The sequence below is a fragment of the Topomyia yanbarensis genome, chromosome 1 (genome assembly GCF_030247195.1).
Source record: "Topomyia yanbarensis strain Yona2022 chromosome 1, ASM3024719v1, whole genome shotgun sequence".
NCBI lineage: Eukaryota > Metazoa > Arthropoda > Insecta > Diptera > Culicidae > Topomyia > Topomyia yanbarensis.
The window spans coordinates 216827370-216849642 of NC_080670.1; the positions used below are offsets into that span (position 1 = coordinate 216827370).

A 22273-nucleotide genomic window follows, 5' to 3' on the forward strand; every position below is an offset into this window, starting at 1 on the left:
ACAGTGATCAATTATGATGTGCGGTAATCCGTTTTCGAGAAGGCTACATACATTACCGAGTAAATAAGCAATCCAACGTAAGCCTTAAATATCAAACAGCTGTTAGATTTCGGGCTCACAAGCTGTACTCGATGGATGTGCCTTGATCGACGATGAAATCTACGCGAAAGTCGATTCCATACAAATCCCGTGGCTCCAATTCTACACGGCACCTGATCGTGGCAAGTTTCCTAGTGGTTTGTTTTCGAAAAATATATGATTTGGAAAACAGTCTGTTCCTGTAGCAAGAAATGCAGCGTTCTTGTGATAGATAAGAGATAAGACTATGAATTCGATAGTATACAACAGGGCATGAAGTCCAATGACTGACGTTCTCCTACAAACAGCAAAGTCCAGTATTCGACATGGCGATTCACTGGTGAAACACTCCACTCACCAGTAATGCAGGAAATCCAAACCCGCCGAAAAACACTGCGGGCACTACTCTGGGATGAAAGACACTATGAATGCTGCGATCCTGAAATCTACTTCGGAAAATTATCACACAGGTCAAGGACAACAAGGCCAGTTAGACCGAGTTCTGTGATGGTATCCTACTGGACTTTTCGACGACTGATGATAAACACATCAACTGGAAAATCAAAGACTATGTGGTTTCTCACTTCGACTGTACTACAAACGTCAACTCCACAAAAATCGTCAAAACTGGGTTGCCATTTCGTAAAAAGCCACTCGAATTTCTTTCCCTGTAAACAGGAGTACAATCAGTCTATTTCTTGATGGGAGCTGTCAACGGCACCCGACGAAGAAAAACTACAAGAATCAACAGAGTTGGCAACCCACTTTTAAACCACCTACCCCCTTAGCGGAGGGGTAACTACAGGCCAGTCACAATACTACCTGTAACCGAGGGATTGCCCTTCCTATGATGATTCTCTGGGATAGACCGTTCCAACATCAAATTATGGTCTTGTCAAATTTTGGTCTTGTCAAACTGCAAATGACGTGAAAACCCAAGATGATACCAGATAAGGTATAGGCATACGTATAGCGAGAGTTTTGGTTTTACAATTGGCAACATCTATATTGCGTAAATACTGCTTTACTACCAGAAAAAAGAAGTTGTTAAAATCGAAATTAATTAAAACAATGTTTTGAATATAGAAACTAGTGCCTTCAGCCTTTTTGAGGTTCTCAAGGCGTTTGCCACCAATAATATTATTGTACACATATGCATGCACCTTATGCAGATTATCTTGAATCGGTTTAGCGCTTGTCAAATCTGCCACTCTTCTTATTCTTATCCGGACACGCTCTTCTTCCCTTTGGGGCAGACCCTCGCCTGTAACATGCCAAGACCAAAGTACAAGATCGTCGAAGAGTGCCGGTCCATCAGCCTATCACCGTGTGTAGATGAAGTGATGGAACGTACGGTGAATGAAAGGCTCGTAAGTATCTTCGAGGATTAGGACTCGATCATTGTTAGCTAACTTTCCGTAAGGGGGTGGACACTGGATAAAAATAGGATTTTCGATTGATTGACACCGGTGTAGTGGAGTGCACTGAAACTGCACCGTTTTTGCACTTTCTAGCAGAAGTGCAGAAAACTGGGTGTGTTCCATTGACACTTCTGCTACAAAGTGCAAGACCAGTGCACTCCACTACACCGGTGTCAATCAATCGAAAACCCCAAAAGTTACGGTGTGCACGCCGCTTTCAGTATATTAGCTTAGAAGGAAGGCATCCTGCAGTAATTGCATCGATGGAGGATGATGGATGATGATGCATTTTATTCAACAGAATTTCATGGAAGACCCAAAATGTTTAAAATGCTTTATGGAATCACATGATGAACTGAAAAATGCACATTTGAAACTATATTTTTAAAAGCAGTCTTCCCTTTTCCATAAGTAATGTAGTTCTTTGTAGCTTGATAACTGTGCCCAAGTCGGCAGCCACATACTTATGAGATGAATTTGAAACTTTTATCCATGATATTCTAATTACTCGAACTTTGAACTTTTTACATTTTACGTGGATGATATCTACTAGGGCAAGGACCAGGCTGCTAGACATACCTCCTAAATTAAAGTGATTTTTGTTTATTATTAAATGTAGCGCTGTTACGTCTTCTCCACTGAAGTCGCGGATTTGCTTCGCTTTGACCTTGAGAAATGCCGAATACGTACTCAGATTTCTTGTCCGTACTCTCCACATTATGATCAGTATCGAAGAATGAAGAAGCTTGACATTAGCATATTATTTTATCATCAACGTTTCAGGGATCGGCACTCTGGACCTCGCGAACATACGTTGTGTTACGTTTTAAGATTTAGCAGACATCTTGTACTGAATCAGTGTCAGATACTGAAGAGACGACGACGAAATGCAATCCATGGCTTATTAAATTAGCAAGTGGCTGTACCAACAGGTGTCCGCAAACTTCTTACCATAGAAACAACCATCACCGACATTTTTAAAGAATATCAAAGGCGAAATTTCGTAACCCACTGGAGAAACAGCTAAGGTAATCCCAAAAAATTAGGACACACCCGAGAAACGTATTGACAGTGCCAATTGACCCGATCGCAAGCTTCTATTCCGTATCCGAGTGGGCCACGCGAGACTTCATCACGTCCAGATTATATTTCATAATGCTACTTCTAGGACGAGCATCTGTCCATCAAATGCACAGAGCTATAGGGTCCTCACGAGCGTCAAAAATTGCCGCTTCAAAATGTTGTTCAACGATGCCGGGAGAAGAGCTTACTGAATTTGTTAATTGACCTACCAAGAGAAATACTTCTTCATCTTACCACGAGCCAATGGAGCTTGGGGAAGGTGAAGAGAGATTAAATACTAGTTCACCTAGGGTTGCTTAGGGGTTTTGTGGGCGATCTTTGGGCATTCAGGTTTTACAGCGAATCCTCCGAGCGCGGTAAGACGACGGAAGGTTAAAATATTTTAGTACTGTATTTTATTGTAAAACGCCAAATTAACCCTTCGTTTCTAGGTGGGCAAGATGCGCCCGAAAAGTATTTCGGGTAGTATCCAAAATTAGGAAATGAAAAACAAATTAACTTTAAGAGAAATTAAGCGCCATTTGCTAAATTAGAAATTTGCTGGAGCTTATTTATAGCTGTTGCTTGGTGCCAGGGCGTGTGATCTAATTCAATCGGCCGATCTAATGTCAAACGTGTCCTTCTAGTGTTAAGGTTTTATGGTCTTTCAGTAGTCCCTTGGTTTTGACTTGGGAGGTGAGCTATGCTTATTTTTTGGAACATCCCTTACGGCTGTGGCAGCGACGAACTGGATTCTTCGTTCTCCGCACAGAATCCCAAAAGACACCACTTTGTGCTTCCCAGGCGATGCTGCAATTCTGGAGGAGAGCCATGCCCGATCTGCTTATCCTCCACAGCGATAGTGGCTGGTGCTTTAACATTCTTTGCGGCTAGCCGGAGAGGTGAAATTCAACACCAAACTAAACCAATAAAACTGTTCATATACGCGAAAAGATTACAGTTAAATGTAAACGACAATGAATAGTGGTGAGCATTTTATTTTGCAAGTGTTTGGTAATATTCCAAGCAACCAGTGCGAAATTGATACACCGACGAGTTACAGAAGGAATAAAAGAATGCATATTTTTCTCCTTTTAACTCGTTAGATAGTAAACGATTATTAAAGTGCGCTAAAATTCTCTGCAATATCCCTAAGAAAAATTGGTTTCAAAATCGTCCAATGAAGGACGTTCGATGGACGACATCCAAAAAAAAACCGTTAAACTAACGTCAATCGTTGGACCCGTGTTGGACAACTTCAAAACAGATTTTGGTACTATGCAAAATTCCCAAAGGGGGAAATTTTGGACAATACCAAATTTCTGTGCATAAGGTCACAAGTGTTTAGGATTCTCCTCGTCAGTAACTAGCACTAACTGGATGTCTACTTACATGATGTTTCTAAACTAGTACCCAAATCAACACTAGTTAGGCACTAAAATCCAAAAAGCCACACGTTGCATGAACACTAATCAATTTTTGGGCTTCTCTCAGCTCAGTAAAAATTTCCGGGCCAAAACCTGACCTGAGGTGGTAACCCTATCAAGCTCAATCTCCCGGCTAAATCATTCGGAATTGAATTTGGAATCCTGAATGGAGTCAGTATGGATTCCAGCTAAAATGTAACAACCGATTGCTTCGGAATCGGTTGTTGCATTCGAGCTCCCCTCTAAGAACGGTTGGTTTCAAAATCGTCCAATGACGGACGTTCGTTGGACCAATTTCACCAACGTCCAAATAACCGTTCAACAGACGTCCATCGTTGGACGTGTGTTGAACGATTTTGAAACAATTTTTTGGGCTGTTTAAAATTGTATTCTCGAACATCATTGAAGCTCCGAATTTACTTGGGGAGATTTTTGAAGATATCCCAAATTACAGAACATTTCAGATTACAGAAATTTATAATATTTTAAGATTTTCAAATATATCAGAAAATTTCTCTTAGGTTGATATAAGACATCCTCCGATTTGCAAGAAATTATTTTAAAAATTCGAAAAGGCTCAAATATTTGTTCTCTGGCTCAACCGGTAAAATAATCTAAGAAAATTTTCTAAGAAAATTTTCTAGTGATTTTTAATTATTGTTACTATATTCTTAAAGATTTGAGAACAGATAAAAGACTTGCTGAAGATATAATACAAATAGAATGTATTTGAATATTATTAGTTACAATTATTACGCGCCTACTGCGACGATTTATCCGCATTTTATTGCTATCGTGTAAACCAACCTTAATCCGCTTGGCAAAGTTCTTCTGCATCGTATCTACAGGCTGTTGGAATCGGCTGACGGTGGAGGTTTTGAATAATCGATTTAACGTCAACTTGAGCTTCCATGAGGCATGCTAAGCAACTGCAGTTCTGCCTTTAGCCGTTCGTTGTGAAGCATTCTTATCCTATCGTAATATGATGCTATGATTTTGATGGGGGTATATTTCACCGCTTCTGTTAATTGTCAATTTGCATTATTAACTTTACGATAATTGTTTGTAGTAATGGAATTTTCAAGTGATTTTTTCGTGATTGTGATATTATACTTATTTCAAAAGAAAGTATCTCTAAAAAAATGTATTCGTCCATCTCCTACGTAACAATCACATTCGGGAACGGATTCTGCTTCGACACGACCAGCTTATTGTGCTGCAGACTGATGTAACCCTTGATTCGGCCTTCGTAGATTAGATTAGCCACTATGCAGTGCGTTTCGTCCATGCTCAGATCCTCCTCACCGACCCACTGCAGAGCCGTCAGAAAAGCATTCAAATCGATCTGGTGCGTCTGCAGAATCAAGTAAACCTTCTTGAAAAGGTTCCTGTAAGCCAAAATCTTCAGTTTCTCCACAATCAGATAAATGCCGGCTTTAATGAAAAACGATTCATGCTTCTGGATAACCTCATCGAACCGCCGCACATTCCCATCCTTCAGTGCCATCGTGAGATCGTGGAATTGAAGCACATTGTACCGCTCGAGAACCTCCTTACGGGGCATGTACCCCAGCAACATCTTCACCGGAACCAGATAGATCAGTATAAGCCGCTTGTTTCTCGCAAACCTCCTCGGACAATTCTCGAAAGCAAAGCTCAAGTATTCATCAGCGTTTTTGTAATCCGAATCGAACATCGCCTTCCTACCGGCAAAATACTTGTACGTAATCCTTTGAGCCAGACTGAATGACTCCTTGAAATTTGAACTCTCAATCGCTCGGATCAATGGTTTGCATAAATTCAGTTTGTTTATGTGAAAGTAAACCTTGAACAGCTGATTCACCAAATTCAACATTCCCAACCGCTTGGTATCCGTGTCCGAGGCTCGATTATCTGCAGCGCAAACCCGGAAGCACCCCATCAAACACTCGGCAGCCTTCTCCAGAATTTCACCCGGTTTGGAAATTTTCAACTGTTCCTCGCACTTGGCCGCCAGCCGGCGCAGATCGATAGCCACCGTGTACATGATTGGCAGAATCCAGTTTTCATCTTTCAGCGCTTGCAACATCTTGACCACGGCTTGAATACAGTTGGTTTGCTGCTTGTACGCTTCACTGTAATTCCGGGCTGTGTGGAAAAAAAGACTGATGAAGAGGGTTCCAAAGAACGTCACAATCGGACCGTACTTACGTTCCTTGGTTAGATGATACAGCACCTTCAGATGGCACGAAACAATCTCATCCAACGGTGATTCCAACTGTCGGTCCACGGCCGTCTCCGGATGTTCGACGTACAGAGTCGGATTGTTCACATGATAATCGACCAGCGAGAGGAGCCGGGCAACGGCTTGACCTTCGGTGGCATTCCAAACGCGTTGAACCGAGTTGAGGTAGTGGTATAGGTTCATTTCGCGTTTTTTTTACGATATGGATGAATATTGAAAATGGAATTACGCTGAGGAACGAACTGATCCGATTAGTACATGGATAAGCAAGTAAAAGTTTTAACTTACCGTAGGCAGCTTGACTGTATGTTTTATTTGCTTTTCAACATTATCCAGTCAGCATAAAATGCAGGAAAGAAACACGAAGTACAAGGAATCAAAGTTTGACAGCTACTGTGGACCGGCGCGGTAAATGGAAACAGAGAGCTGAGAGGATGGAAATTTGTGTGAGATACCTTGCAGTCGAGAGTGTGGTGAATAAAATTCTTGCTTCAAGAGAATGAGTGGTTAATCGACGCGGCATCTATGCTTCAATATTGAAGTGATTCGAATGGGTACCAGTGTTGTCATATTGTTATATTTTCTGGTCATATATCACCTACTTTTTTTGAGACTTCCTCAATTTCATTTTTGAAAAATGGATTGCGCATTTATTTTTTCTTTATGTATAAACTGTTCTTAAAAGCATAGGTGTTGACGTGGATCCAATAATATTGTTATGAAGCGGGCATAGAATTTTCCATAATCCATCTTAAAAAAAAATCTCCAGAACGGGAAGTCAACATGTATTAAGGTTTTAAGCATTCTTTTGGTAGGCGACTTTAGTTTGATTTTTACGCTTGATTTTTATCCAATTTTTGCATACCGTAAGAATAACATTTAAAAAATAAAAAACTGCGGAAATGACATTAAAATGCCATATAAGCTTCAATATATGCCATACCATTCTTTGATGTCACTGAAATATCATAAAATTTTAAAATTACTATTAAAGAACCGTAGAAATACTATTGAAGACAATTAACAGCTATTAAAAAATTGTATAGGAAGCCAGAAACATGATAAAAGTAACTTGTAAAACGTTTAAAAGTAGCATAAATGCCCTTCAAATATTCTTGCAATCTCAAACAAATTAACTTAAAAAAAGATTAAAAAATGAGTATAACAGATATTTTGATAATGCCCACAGAATTGCAACGACTTAAACCCAGTTTGATCATTGCTTTATCAATTTCATTCCAGACATTCAAGAGTTCTACGAACTAACCCTACTGGATGACTCGAAATCCGTACAGCAGAAAACGGCAGAAACGTTACTTATAGCGAGCAAATGGGAACAGGACAATGCCATCAAAACAAACGAGGTAAATTAACGGTCGTGGTACCGATGCCCGCCACTCTCCCCCTTCTGAAACTATTTAATGACAACCCGTCTAGATGTACTGCAAATCCTCCGCGATAACTCTGTCCAAACTGTGTTCCGACTTTTGTTTGTCAGTTAGATTGCACCGTTTTTGCATACACGTTCGTAGTTTCATTTCTGTTTGTCCCTCCTACTTGAACACTGGCAAGCCAAGCTGCCACCACCTACCAGACCGTGTGTGTGTGTGCGTGTGTTATTATTTCCCCCTTGTATGTATTGTTGTATTCTAGAATGGCACCATCACCAACCATATCCCTGCTCTGATGCAATCTATATTGAATGGTCACCAAAAGCAGCAACAGCAGCAACAACAACAACAGCAACAGAACTACAACAGCAACATCAACAACAACAATAATAACAACAACAACAACAATAATCTACAGCAAGAGCAGATGGACAATCAGGTAGGATTCGAGTGTTTCTATTTCAACAACAACAACAAAATGAAATCGATCCAGGTGTAGCAATGTGGGATCCATCGCTATTACAACTACAACGCTTCTGCTTTTAACTGCCGCTACTGCTTATAACAGTACCACAAGCAATCAGACAGGGAATCCCCTGAGTTACATTAATTTTATTTGTCCGCTTGTCTGTGGTGTTGCTGGTTTTATTGCGAATGATTTTTACCCGGTTGTAACACACTATTCCTTTCAGTCTGAGCTTGTGCGACCACAAGTTTCAAAAATAATTATTCAATTTTGATGAATTTTCTTCGAGGGAACATCAATGGAAATTGAGTTGATCGCCCATTTGATGCCTAACAACACTGTTTTTGTTTTCTTATGTGTGCAACTTGGATTGCGCCAGAGAACCTTTCTTGCCTTTGCCCTCCAGAAAACAAACTGATGGGTGCCTGATAACAAACCCTTCGCCTTTACCCAATTATGAAGACGTAGTAGAATAATTTTCGATAGATGCAAAATAGCATTTGAATCGGACGATACGAGTTATGATCGGAGGTTGTCTCCTGTGGAACACTATTCTATTCAAGAAACATGTTGAATAAATGATCACCTAGCGTCTTTTTGCACGTTCGGGTAGATTCTTCAGTATTATTTTATTACATAAATCGATTGAGTCCAATTTATTAATTCAATGATTCTTTAAAATTCGAGATCGATCCTGAATTGATTTTATACAATAACATGTAAAAACGTTGTTGTTGGACAGAATCGATCTTAGTTGACAATGGGATAGTTAATCCAGCAAAATGATAGAGGCTGAGGTGGTTGAACTGAAGGTGTAGCCACAGAGAATAGACAGACATCCATGATCGAACAAATATGCTAATAAAATTTGCGTAAACTTTGGAACGAATATACGTTAAAACACACCAACTTATCCCAACTATCCGTCAAATCCCTTCCGGAACCGGTTCAAAATCCTCAATGGATTCAGTATGGAATTTGGCTCAAAGAAAAAAAAACCGATGCCGACTCAATCGGTTGATGCATTTGAGCTGGAATTCATTCTGAATCCACTCAGAAGTCCGAACCGGTTTCAAAGTGGTTTAACTGGGTAAAGGTAAAACCGCTGTCCATTCAGTCGAACTCAGCCACTAAAAACATTACAGTAGCGAACCTGGTGGAGTTATCTCAACTACCTTCGAAAACGTTAGGGATTTTTACACAAGTTGAACGCTGAATATGGACGTCTGTTCTCTGTGGTGTAGCCCAATCAATTCAATTTCATGAAAAATTTTGATTAGCGAATTTAAAATAATTTTTAATAACTGTTATTAGTTATCACGTCAAACTTTCGTTTCGTTTGGCATAGTTCTGCTGCTTCCAGAATCAAAGAGACATATTCCTCAATAGGAGTCAGCTCCTTCGCCGAAGCAAGCAAACGCTGGAAATAGAACTGTTGTATTTTTTCATATCAATTTGCTGTATCTTGTTATAAAGAACATTCATTGCATTAAAATTTAGAGATGATATTTTTGTAATTCTACTGTAAAAGACTGAGAGTATCGGACACCTCAGATGATGAAGTATCCATTGAAAGTTGCTATCGCCGCAAGGATGGTACATTGAGTAGTTAACTGTTTTAAAAGTCCTAGAAAGAACGCTGATAGCAGACACTTTAGAAGTTCGGAAATGTAGAATGGTTTTTAAAATCCAGTCGGCAATTTCCAAAATATTCAAGAGTCCATATTCCGATTGGATTTTTAGGGTTATTTGCTACCAGAGCAGACTGTTGAGTTATGTTTGGATTTTAAATTCCCAAACCTAGGAGGCGTTGGCTTAGATTTCGCACCAGTATTTTTCAACTTGAATTGCTCAGGTTAAATATTACGACCTTTACTGGGAAGTTCAAGTACCTTTCTGGACCTGAATTAAACAAAAAACAAAATTTCTTGAAAAGCATCTTATGTGGCAAGCTATATGTGCTCATGGGTTGAAATCTCAGACATTCGTTACCACAGGTATCACAAGCGGTAAAATTTTATAGTAGTGTGTAAAAAACGGTTGTGACCTTTTCTAAATTAGCATGCAACAAAACGTTGTTCTGGTCAGATTTAGTCAACTGCCATTAAGCTAAGGACACGATTGCTCAGCATGAACAAAATCATATAGTTTATTTTGCAAAGAATTGTAGTCCACCTAACGGCTCTAATACAGTGCCGAGCGAAACATGATGGTTAACATTCTACTTTTAATTTCTTCTTATAGACTGGTTAGTTCAATTGGTCTGTCTATAAAAGTATCATCCCCATTACTTGAAATACATGTCTTTTTACAGCTCGCAGTTTTAAGATCACTCACACTTTGAAAGTGCGTGGTCCAGGTTAGTGGGAAGTGCGCAAGGAAGATAAAATTTGAAATTAAAATCAGCTAATAAAATTTACTGTTTACAGCTCGAAGGCTATTGGCAACAAGTTGTAAGATTTTATCAGGCAAAAGAGGTTGAATCTTATCGGTTCACTGGTGTCTTTCGAATCTCGTTCATGCAATTTTCTATTGCGCGTATAGACCTTTTTTCGCGGCGGGTAAACATTTGTTTGCTCGCTTGCTGCATCTTGGAGATCATTCGCTTCCGCTACTGTGGGTTTCACTGCAAGTGTGATAGTTCCAACGAAGATGCTAAAAGAAGAGCAAGTCAATGGTAAGGAGAAAGTGTTTGTGCTGCTTCTGAGAAAATCGAATAAAAAACAGGTGCGGCATTGCGGCGAAGAAGAACACGATCATGCAACAGGAGAGCAGAAACAGAGGTGCGTTGCTGCTGTCCTGTGTGTAATTTTATTGGGCATCAGACAGGAAGCTGCCAGAAGTTTAAAAGACTATCTGAACGATCGATTAAACCTGGTTAAAGAGCGTAAATTGTGTCAGGAATGTTAATGAGCTTAAGCAATTCACATCTGCTAGCGTCCTTGAAGCTTCGAGAGTGTCGTATAGGTGAATCGATTGTCACAAAGACTCGAATTAGCTGGGCGGTATACGAAAGCGTACAGGGGGAAGAACCCAGTTTCAGCACAGACAAATTCCCATTTGCGACTCTACAGTGGATGTAAATCTGCATGAGTATGTACGGGAGCCAACGGTATATCTTTAAATACAATGTTGGTGAGACCCAGATTTGCTTACCCCGTTACCGTTCGTGCTATTTCAGCATCGTGAAATAGCTGCACTGATATTGTACTAAAACCTGATTTCAATCGGTTTTTAATAGATGTTTACGCACATCATTCATGGAAAAATTCTTGTCGAAAATGTTTGGCACGCAAATACTGAATGAGACGATGATGCTTCAAAAGCAGAACAATGCCTTGATGCTACATTTATTTATTAATTTATTTTTGTCAAGCATATGTAGACTCCAATGGTATTACAAAATTTACTTATATACTATACATTATTTCAAGGTCAATTATTTCACAATTTTTATTATAATGCGGCATCATTCTATTGACGGGGCGTTTTTAGCATAGTTTCTCGTAGAAGATTGTTCTTGGTATGAATTACGAGTTCTTAGTTGATGACTAGGTACATAAAATTTTATTTGCTAAAGTAATGATGCGGATTGTACACGTTGAGAAATAATGTCGTTGATAAAGCAAAACATTCCTGATTATTAACCTCAAGTCGTAATTTCTTCACCCAAAATCCGACGGGTACGTTTCTATTACTTTTTGGCAAGATTTTTTATCATTTTGGTAACAGAGCATGCAATTGCGCTATTAACACCATATTGCCGCAAAATTAATAAACGGTGGAATGACAAATTTCGGTAGCTCTACATAGATGTGCATCACACAACCAAACACTTTTTCAGTATGTGGCAACCTCGGCCCTGTTCGTATGTAGGATAGTTCGCTCGATTTCTATGATAGTATTCGTAGCGAGTCAAGCAAACCGGAATTCTGGCGTATTTCTGTCGGAATTCAGGCTGGAATCTGAAACAATATTGGCAGAAACCAGCCGAAATCACGGATTTTTCACTGGGTAGGTTGAATAGTGAAATAAATATGCCAGTACCCGGATCCGAACCAGTTCCCAAATCCGGGATCCTGACTAGACTAGTAGACTAGATCTAACCCATCCCCTTTTACCTTCACCAGATTTAGACCTAAACCAGGCTCAAACATGGTGCTTAGATCCAGACAAGTGTTTGGATCCGGACACTAGGTTCCGATACGTTGAACCAAACCGTAAGTCTTACTTCCCGTACACGACGAGAAGAACTGTTCACGTTTTGTGCATTCGCTACCTTACTGCTGACGTCCGTGATAGAAATTTCAATTTAACACCGACCGAAATATCCCACCACTATTTGAAGTCGGTTTTTTTCTGACTGTGCTTTGAAGTTGGCCGAGTGTTAGTCGATCTTTTAATGTGTGTATAGAGAAAATCGAAGCCCGCCTTTATCCACATTGTGTTCACTTTGCTTGATGCGCAATACAATGACAAGCGAAACGCTACACACTTCTATCACAAGCGAAATGCTACAATCCGATGCGTTAATATTTATTACATAAGAATTGTTGATAATATGTTGATATTGCTGTTTAGGGAATTTTTTGTTGGGGCCGTTTTAGTATTAACCATCTTACTTTTAGTACATTTTTTTTCTTATTACCATAAAGATATTACGGCCCAGTTTTGGGTATTGGAGCTGCATATTTTCATGGATGCCAGTGAGCAAACATTTGCAGGAGTTTCGGTGAAGTAAACGGAAAAGTAACCGAAAGATTACCGCCTGATAGCAGTGGGAACATAGTTTCATTGATATTTAGACCCGGCGGGATACAGAAGATAGTGGGCCCGCAGGTGCACGTTTTGCTTGTCTCCTCAGAGAAAAAATGGAAGCCAAGTAAAAGAGTTAACTTACCACATGCACTAGATGAGTTCCCATAGTTGAGAGCCGATTTTCTTCCGTTTAATGCAAAATTCTTCATTATTCTTTCAAGAAAAAAAATCAGATTATGGCGTTATGATTTGACTAGTATCATAGAGAATTGCGACATGGTAAAGACGAAACTGTGATCAATGAGATAAGACAATGATTCAACATTTCCAGCTTATGGGTTTTGGTACGTTTGACTTCACTAGTACCGAAGATGAGACCACTGCTGAAGTTCGAGTACGTATCGTTAACATACGCAGCGTTAGAAATAACCAAAAACAGTTTACGGTTTGATAACTCAATTGTATGGAAAATATAGGTTTTATAGATTTTAATAATATGTCAAAATAATGAAGATATATCGACATTTCATTTTAGACCGACTGAAGCTGTTTCTGGTGGCATTGCTCCAGCGAAATCCAATCAGATTAATTGCAATAACATCAGTTCAGTAATATGTTTATCTGTTGGTGCTGAAATGAAAGTCCTTACTCGTTTTCGTAAGGAAAATCGTATCAAACAAAAAGACATAGCTTTTTTCGATGCTTTTATAAACAACTAGCGAACACCCATCGCGCGTTGATGCGACTTTCAACGAAATAGGAAGAAAACACAGTTTGTTCCGAAGCGCCATCTGGCTGGCAGATAATACCCAATCAATAGCACACAAATACGCTCCATAACAAATGTATACTACGTATAAATTTTTACGGCAATCGGTTAAGCCGTTTGGGATTCCATAAATCATATACATACAAACATTGACTTTTATATATTAAGAAGAAGAAGATAGATAGATAGATAGATAGATATGGGCATGGATAAAAATCACTATCATCGGTAAAGCTCAAGTGTCTAATGAAATGAAGAAAAAAGAAAACATTTAATTCGTTTGATGACTGATAGAATAATTATAACTCATTATTCGAGGTATCCTCAAAAATTTCTAAACAACTTAAAAAAAACTAAAAAATGTTGAAATCCAAGTGTTTCGTTTAAAAAAACTTCCATTTTCATCATCGGTACGTGTATGTTAATAGTATTATTTATCATTCTTGTAGGACGATTTAAAAAATCATAAAATAGAACTGCAAAATCTCCACTCACGTGCAAATGATCTGCGAAATCACCCATACGTTGTTGTACATCCGGTTCAAGAACCTCCCACCATTATGGACCCACCGGTGATCTATCGATCTATCGACAGTCCGTAAGAATAGCTTTCGCTGCCTCGTCGTTTGATCTCACCACTCGGTTTCTTGTACCGCCGGATAAGTGCGGAATCGATGCAACATCACCGCGTGCACAGGTTGCCATAAATTACCTCCCAAATGGCTGCCTATTCAGCGCACTTTGGCTCGGTGTTTGATGGATGGGATACATGCTTTCGTTTTGTTCACTGGCAGCGGTTTTTGCTTTTATTATTGTGTTCAAGTTTCACCGTCAACAATTTGGCCCATAGACGACGACGACGACGGTTCGATGCATGCGGGAAGAAAGCAACGAACAGGAGCGTTTTTAAATTTAGACTCTATTCGTGGTATGAATCACACAAGTGGAAAAATGGGGGGGAAACACGCTCTTGAAGTCGTTGTTAACTGCGCTGTCAGTACGAGGGAGAAACGAGTGTTTTCTGCGATGAGGTTGAAACCCTTTACAGTGGAGAATCATGTCAGTTTATATTGATGGTTGATTTATTTCCATTTCAAATTCTTCCTAACCAAGTAGAAAGTGATAATGTGCGCCCTGCTGTTATACGGTGTAAAATAGCCTGTCACAGATTACAGATTTCGCACGATTTTCGAGGATTGTTTTTTTAAACGGTTCCGCCGACACATCTGCTTGTCTGTGGCACATTAAGGAATTACCGACAAGAATGTATACATCAGGCTGCCAAGTGAAATGTGATGTGAGTTTTGTGCGCCGAATGACCCTGCTGTGTTCTGATATTTACACGATACAAGCATTGGGGCGAGAAGTAACAATTCATGATGTGATGTTTCAATGTTAATATCTCAAAATAAACTCTTTGTGGCGATCGTATATCTTGCCCCCGGTCCGATCCGGTCTGGGTGGGTGTTTGCTGCCAGCTTCCTACTTTTGATTAGCTATAGCAGCGGAATTGTGGTTCGTTTGTATACAGAAGCTCTCTCGAAAGAAGCAAAGATCACAATGGAATATTGCGATCGGTTTGGGATGTTTCCGGTTTGCTCTGATTCTACGAATTCTTAAATTGTTCCTGCTAGAATTATAAATTAACTTGCGTTGACGTGAAAAAAACATCGGGTACATTTCTTAAATAAGTAAAGGGTACTCGAGCTATTTGTCAATGTGTAAAAATTTTTTTAGCTTAAAAATCTGGAAAGAATTGACTTTTGATAAATTTTAGGAATCCTCAAAATTTAAAATAAAGAGGTAATATGAATATCAGATTTTTTCTATTTATTGAAAAATAAATAAAAATCCAATGCACCGCAAGACTACCAGAAAACGGGGAATTTTTGCTCTTGCGATAATGTCTTAAACCTTGCAGAGATTCAGATCCGAAATAGATGCTAGATCTGACATAGAAAGGTCCATTCCCACAGTGCCGCGCTCTATGATATGGTTGCTGTTTTCTCATCTTTCTTTCGCGATTTATTTTTATTTTATTAATCTCATAAACTTTGTTGTTTTTCGTGTCGCTTCCCTGCGTCCAACCCGGTTTCCAACGACATTCCGCGCCGCTGCCCTCCCACCAATGTGAACGGGGACGCACCACTCAGTTTCGTTTCGTTCTCCGGAACGCGCGGTTTGGGCCGGTGTTCGTACGGGTAAACCATTTACCCACCCGCTGATCCTTCGTGTGCTCATGCTGTTCCGTTTCGACACGGCTGTTTTAGCGGCGCGCTCTCGATCACTCGATCGCTTCGGCACGGTGGTAGTACTACGCGCGAGAAACCGATCTCACACACTCTCGGCAGTTGCAATCCGCGGCTATCAGCTATCAGAACGGGATCGTTCCGGGGAAAAAGTGTGTGATGAAATGCGCGTTGAGATTTAGCTACCGAAAAGGAGTTAGTGGAGAATATTTGGCTGCACGTTGAAACAAGTCTCATGTCGCCATCGGGCGACGGTTGTGTTTGTGCTCGCGTCTACCATTCGTTGTCCCACGGGATGAAATATTAGAAGGTTTTCACCGTTTTCCACTCGCAAGTTCTACGTGAGATCGTAACCCGTGGATATATATAAAAATGTCGCTTTCAGTGGTAACCGGTTGAGCGTATTCGTTCTGCCATGAATGAAGGGATAGAAAGTAAATAACAATTTGTCAAGCGGTGGTGAATTATTCGTTTGAAGGTCATCTCGTGAATCGTCATGATCGATTGGGTGTCAATAGTGCGCCATTCGCGTACCCGGCTTTCGAACTATGTGACGCATAAACGGCGATCGGAGCAGCCGCACGAGCGGTACATTGACTTCAGCAATCCACCGCCCATGCTGTACCATCAGAACAGGTCCAAAGTAAGGATCATCTCTTTGTTTTTCTTTTATATTATCCGCTTTTCACTGTGACGATCAGTTTTCAAGCTTTGAAAGTACACCGGGTAATACATCCTAAGATAAGACACTTCGTCGACGGGACTAGTGATTTGAGCCGGCTGTTCTAACACACGATGATAGCGATAGGCGTAGAAAGTGATACTAAGTCAGTTGCCATTGCTTACAGTGTGCTGCTTAGCGATTTTCATTTTGGTTGCTGGGTCATGGGAAATGTTCATAGATGTTTGTAATATAGATCATTTATACGTAAGAAAAAATCTCATTTTTTAACGGAAATTCTCTTCTCAAGTAACAATTCAACTGATAATTAGTTTTATTTGTGTTTTATAACAGTGAAAATTAAACCACTGGAATCAATCAAACGAACTATTAGTATGTGATATGAAAAGTATGAAATATATCATTGGTTTTCTACATTAACATTTTTGACAAACATGAGATCAATGCAAGTGACTTCGAGAGTTGTAGCTTGTGAACGATCAGAGATAAGACAAAACTTGAAGCATTAATTCATAAAATGAACAAATTTCGTATTTTTCTGCTTTGGAATGGCTATGTTAAAATTTCCCGAAAAACAGTCGGAATATTTTTCTGAGTACATGGAAATAGGGCAGTCAGTCCACGGAGGCGGCCGTGTTAATATGCAGTCTCCCGAAAAAGTAATCAAACCGACAAGTTTGAACAGCAACATTCGACTAGTTTCACAATTCATTCCGTTCAAGATTTGCGGCTGGATACATGAAATTAACGGGAACCAATCACGAACGGGCTTCGTTTTGTAGAGTCCTTTGAAAAGATGCTCCGTTCGACACAAACAGCTCAATACGAATGATAATAAAAATAAATCTTTTGCGAATCTGTTTGTAAAACTATTAATCATTTTAGTGTTCAACGTCATATTGATGGCTCTTAACGAGATGGGCTAGAAATTTTAACTTTTTTGAGCCGTTTTAGAATGATTTTTCAAAACGCAATTTTAATGTTATTACTGCATATCATACATACTCTAAAATTGAATACAATCTAACGAAAAATATTTCGAACATGGCTAATAAATTGATTAATTCCATTAGATCTTGAATACCATTGTTAGAATACATCACACAAACCTATTAAGTTTCACCTTAGAACCTTGAGCACCTTCTTATATATTTGCTATTTTCATCTTAAAAATTTAAATCTGATTGCTTCATAAGAACGAGTCTTGAAAACTTCTTAAAATATACCTTATTAAACGATTTCGTTACGTGAGCGGAACTAATCAAAAACAATTCAACAGTAGCTGATTTTAAAGTACTTAGAACCCCACTTTGGAGGGAATGTTTATTTATTTATTAAGGCTTTAACCTCGAGGGTCATTCTCCTTGGAAAGAATGTGAAATGAATTTGATTTTTTATTTCCAATGCTGTAAAAGGTTGTTCACCAACAATCAACATTTGCATCACCCCATAAATATCAAATTGCATTTCTTTTTTATTGCACGAGCAATTTCGCACACCCTCTGTTCCGCTTCTCATCTACTCACTATAATTTCAACTGAATGTCTGATTGCTCCTGACAGTCATTTACCACCAATCAGAACGGAACATTGCTGAAAATATTGCACTTTTCCTCCCTTTTGCAGGCAAATCGAATTAAACAACAACAGGAACTGCAGCAACAGCAGCAGCAACAACAACAACAACAACAGCAGGAAATGGGCAAACAGCTCCAGAAAGAAGAGGAAAAACCGGCTGTTCCTATGATCCTTGCCGAGATACCGTCACCCTCGCGCTTCTCGGGAACCAGAGTGAGTGCCTAGAGAGTTGCTTCTGTAGTTCTTCCCTCCTGCGTGTGTTGGAATTTGAACAGTGAAAGTGTTGTTTATTTTCTTCTATTCAAGAGATTGCTGTTTTTCTGTTTCTTAACTCAGATATTGTTTTTTTTATTCAACTAGATTTGAAGTGAAACTGTGATTAGGGAAACTTTTGTCATGATCGAAGCGTAGTAGAGGACCTGCGCTGGGTTAACCTAGAACATAAGTAATTTCCTATTAGATTTTGTCCGTTAATAGATAGAAAGTTCGATTCCTTATCGAAATTTCTTCAATTTTTAAGAACATTCCCACAACATTCCTTTCTCAAAATAATTCCTTCAAGAATTAAAAATAATTAAAGCAACCATTTGGATAAGTTTTCGTGGATTAAGCTCTTCATTTGTTCACCTTCTATTAGTCTGCGAAGCTAGGTCTTTCAGGTTTAAACTTTTTGTTAGGACAAATACGATTTTTTAAACCTGGAATAATTTTAGGAAATAAAGAATTTACATTGAACAAAAATTGAATTCGACGAAAAAGTTGCCCTTCTCACGTTTCCCACTCCGGTAGTCGAAGCATGTTAGTGTTTGTTGTTCAAAAAAAAATAAGTTAGCAAACATGTAGATTTTCAGTTCGATCCTGATGAAATATTATTTTTATCCTAGCTGCTAGATGTGTTAGTTGTAATTCCAGTTTTTAAGCTAGTAAGCATTAACGGCGAAATATATTATAGTTACTGGATATCGTTAATGCGTTTAAGTTTTGTTTTTATGTTTCGTTGACTAACCCCTGCGTACCGTTGATGTTGCTTGTACCGAGGACGAATGCATGTGTGTGCTTGCAGGTAAGTGAAGTAGTGCTTAGTACAGAAGAAATCAAAATTGTAAATCAATCAGCATTACAATTCACGGAGACTGCGGCTGTTGACATTGAAAATGTTTTACTTCACTAGCTGTCATTCTATAACTTGAAAAATCTCGATACTATAAAAGGTTTCCACGATTACAACTTCCCAGTCGGCCAATGGGTTTAATCAGTCTTCAGATTTAGAAACACTTGATGTGAATATCTTTACAATTTACTGTCTGTACTAGTCCTACTAAAAATTAAAAGTTCACAAAAAACGGTGAGATTTCCATACATGAGGCAGTTTATTCAGACAGAGCACCTAAGAAACCTAATCAAATATTTTAAAAATATATATACCATTCGTTGCTTCCTGGTCGAACGAGCAGCGTGTGGACTGTACGTCTGCAGGTGAGATGAAGGCACCCAAAGAGTATTCGTGATAGCATATTTGCTGATAGTGGATGGAATATGGACCATTGTCTTACGAAAAATCATATGGATGTTAAGGGGTTACAAAAAATCATTTTTTTTTATTTTTTATCTAAAAGTACAATTGCCGTTATAAGCATATTTGTCCCATGTTCTATGGGGAATGCCATACATGGGACAATTATGCGTAGACAACGCTTTGAGAATATTTTCCCAATTTTTTATGGAGATTCGAGAAATAGACTGAAAGTTACAGTGCTTCCAAGTGCGCTTCGTCTACCAAGAGCAGTGGTAATTTGAAATTTCAATTTCGATTATCTCGAAATGTCGTTTTTCCAAAAATGGTTTTACCGTGACCACGTTTGCCGAAAATCCACTCAACCGATTTTCTTCAGATTTTTTTTCAATTGATCGCAATTAATTTTTCTCGTTCTTTAAGTATTCCTTTTTATGCATAAATTTTTGTTTCGTAGATGAGAATTTTTCAATATAATTTTTGTAGCTTAAAACAGTGATTTTTTAGGAAAAACAGTGATTTTTTAGGAAAGCTTTTTTAGGATTTTTTTTTAGAAAACTCCGCAAATTAACAATATATTTTTATAAACTTATGCTTGTTTATGTCATTAAAAAATGTACTACCAAAATACTATAAGTTTGATATAATGAAATCATTGTTTTATGCCTTTACGTAAATTCAAACTTTCATGACATGTTTCGCATGAAAAGGTAACCCCTTAAAATATCACGTCTAATTATCTTTTGACAATCAAACTGACAACCGCTATGGCCAATTTATTTACTGAATAGAAACCGGTTTTCGTCGAAAACCTGTTTTCAGATTGCTGGTTGGGGGCTGTTCATATACCACGTGGACAAAAACACCTTCGTTTCTAACCCCCTCCTCTCCCTTCGTGGACAATAGGGTGTCCCAAAATGACACCATGTTAAAAAAGCCATCGGGCTCACTACTTAAATGAAAGGTTAGGGTATTAGGAGAACTTTGAACTGATTTACTTTTTGGAACATCATTATTTTTGATGAATTGCCAAAAAATGTCAAAGGTTACCTAACAAAAACTTAAATAACTCATACCGCATTAGCCGCAGCTATACACTTTCTTCAGCAAAATTATGCCCCTGTGTTCGGCTCAACTATATAAAGTGTTTTCTATACTTTTAAAATTTTGTAGATACCCAGTTTTGAAGAATAAATACTGTGAAACACCAAAAATTTCACTTTTTACTAAGTTTTAATGGCTCTGCCGCTCTTATAATTCAAAATTTGTGCAAACTAACTAACCAAATTTCTCAATTAGGACCTCCAGAAAAATAAAAAATGCTGAAAAAATCTAAGACAGTTCAGGACCACTTCAACAGGCATAAATTTGAAATTTTATCCAAAATCGGCCCATTAAAAAAAATCAAAATTCGCCACCAGTAGGAAGCATTTTAGCAAACTCACTCCGAAGAAGAAAATGGTCCTAATACCCTAACCTTTCATTTAAGAAGTGAGCCCGATGACTTTTTTTAACATGTGGACAAGCGTCGACAAATCCTGTACCCCTGCCCCCTTGCTACGATGTCCACCCTTCTAAATATTTTTTCGGGTTATTTAATAAAAAATGGGTTTTCAAAAATATTTGCTATGTGTTTGACTACTATGGCGAAGAAGGATTTAATGAAAATCGTTTAAACTTCAACCGCAGAATACCACACAATACTTTGATCATTTGTGAATTTTCCATGAAAACATCTCATTTCTGAACAACATTATGATCTTTTATACAGGGTGTTTGGTTCATGGTTAAGAATCTCTCGGGGGGTGATAGACTGCCATATTTGGAGAAAAAAATTGTTCTACACATACCATCAAATCTCAGCCGTAACAGAGTTATTGAACTTTTTGTGTAAAAAACCTATTTGTCTTAAAATACCTCTAACTTTAAAAGTATACTTTGTATTTTAAATATTTCAGTTCCATTCGAAAGGTGAGAAATCCTATTCAATGGTGTTCTCATATCTTTTAAGTAATTAGTTTTAATTACCTTTTATCTGTAAAGTAGTTAAAAGTTTGTGTTTTTGAGGTTTTTGCTAATTTTCTCGAAATAATGAAGTATGATTATAGCAATATCCATTATCTAAAAGTTGGATTTTAGGACAATTCATAATTTGTTCTTGGACGTCATATTTCTATCTCTTCTCATTTCTTTGTAATTTCATTACTATACTTTTCCTGTAACCGGCTTGCAAGTGCTTAAAAGACTCTAATTTAAAAACTATGCTTTATATCGTTATTTACAAGGTTTAATTGGAAAGCTGAGAAAATTTCCTATCAGTTTATGTACAAATATCTTTTAGTTAAGTGTACTAAATGATTTCTTACTAACGAAATAACACAAAATTTGTGTTTTTTGGAGAGTTTTTTAATTATTCTAATTATTAATCAACAAAATTTATCGTTACTATTATTCATTTGATGTCCCTTAATGTTCTCTATAACTTTTTATTTTACACTTTGTCTATATCTCTTTTCATTTTGCTGCTATTTAATAGTTAACACCGCGTGACCTCGCCACAAATGTAGTGGGTTCGAAATCGTTATTTTTGCATATGAAACGATGTGATAAAAACGATTTTGCGTCGAAACCAAAAGAGATAATTGAATGGAGTCAA

The 22273-nt window shown here is 38.3% G+C and overlaps 2 protein-coding genes across 2 annotated transcripts in view; one reads left to right on the top strand and one right to left on the bottom strand.

Moving 5' to 3' along the window:
- The window catches only part of LOC131692958 (disks large 1 tumor suppressor protein), a 74245-nt gene that overhangs the window by 16080 nt on the left and 35892 nt on the right, over positions 1 to 22273 (top strand). The window contains exons 4-6 of the mRNA XM_058980395.1: positions 7455 to 7576; positions 7866 to 8042; positions 18153 to 18317. Coding sequence (XP_058836378.1) covers positions 7455 to 7576; positions 7866 to 8042; positions 18153 to 18317 — 464 coding nt within the window. The remainder of the gene's footprint in view (positions 1 to 7454; positions 7577 to 7865; positions 8043 to 18152; positions 18318 to 22273) is intronic.
- Positions 4753 to 6638, bottom strand: LOC131692973 (PCI domain-containing protein 2 homolog). The gene is made up of 3 exons (XM_058980416.1): positions 6501 to 6638; positions 6179 to 6442; positions 4753 to 6115 (listed from the first exon to the last, which is right to left on the bottom strand). Exons 2-3 carry the CDS (start codon positions 6393 to 6395, stop codon positions 5148 to 5150), a joined length of 1185 nt encoding a protein of 394 aa, XP_058836399.1. The 5' UTR covers positions 6396 to 6442; positions 6501 to 6638; the 3' UTR covers positions 4753 to 5147.

Coding starts and splice junctions, on each gene's coding strand:
- LOC131692973 (XM_058980416.1), bottom strand. CDS start 6,395: ATGAACCTATACCACTACCTCAACTCGGTTCAACGCGTTTGGAATGCC. Junction 6,116..6,178: donor GTATCATCTAACCAAGGAAC/GTAAGTACGGTC, acceptor TTTTCCACACAG/CCCGGAATTACAGTGAAGCG.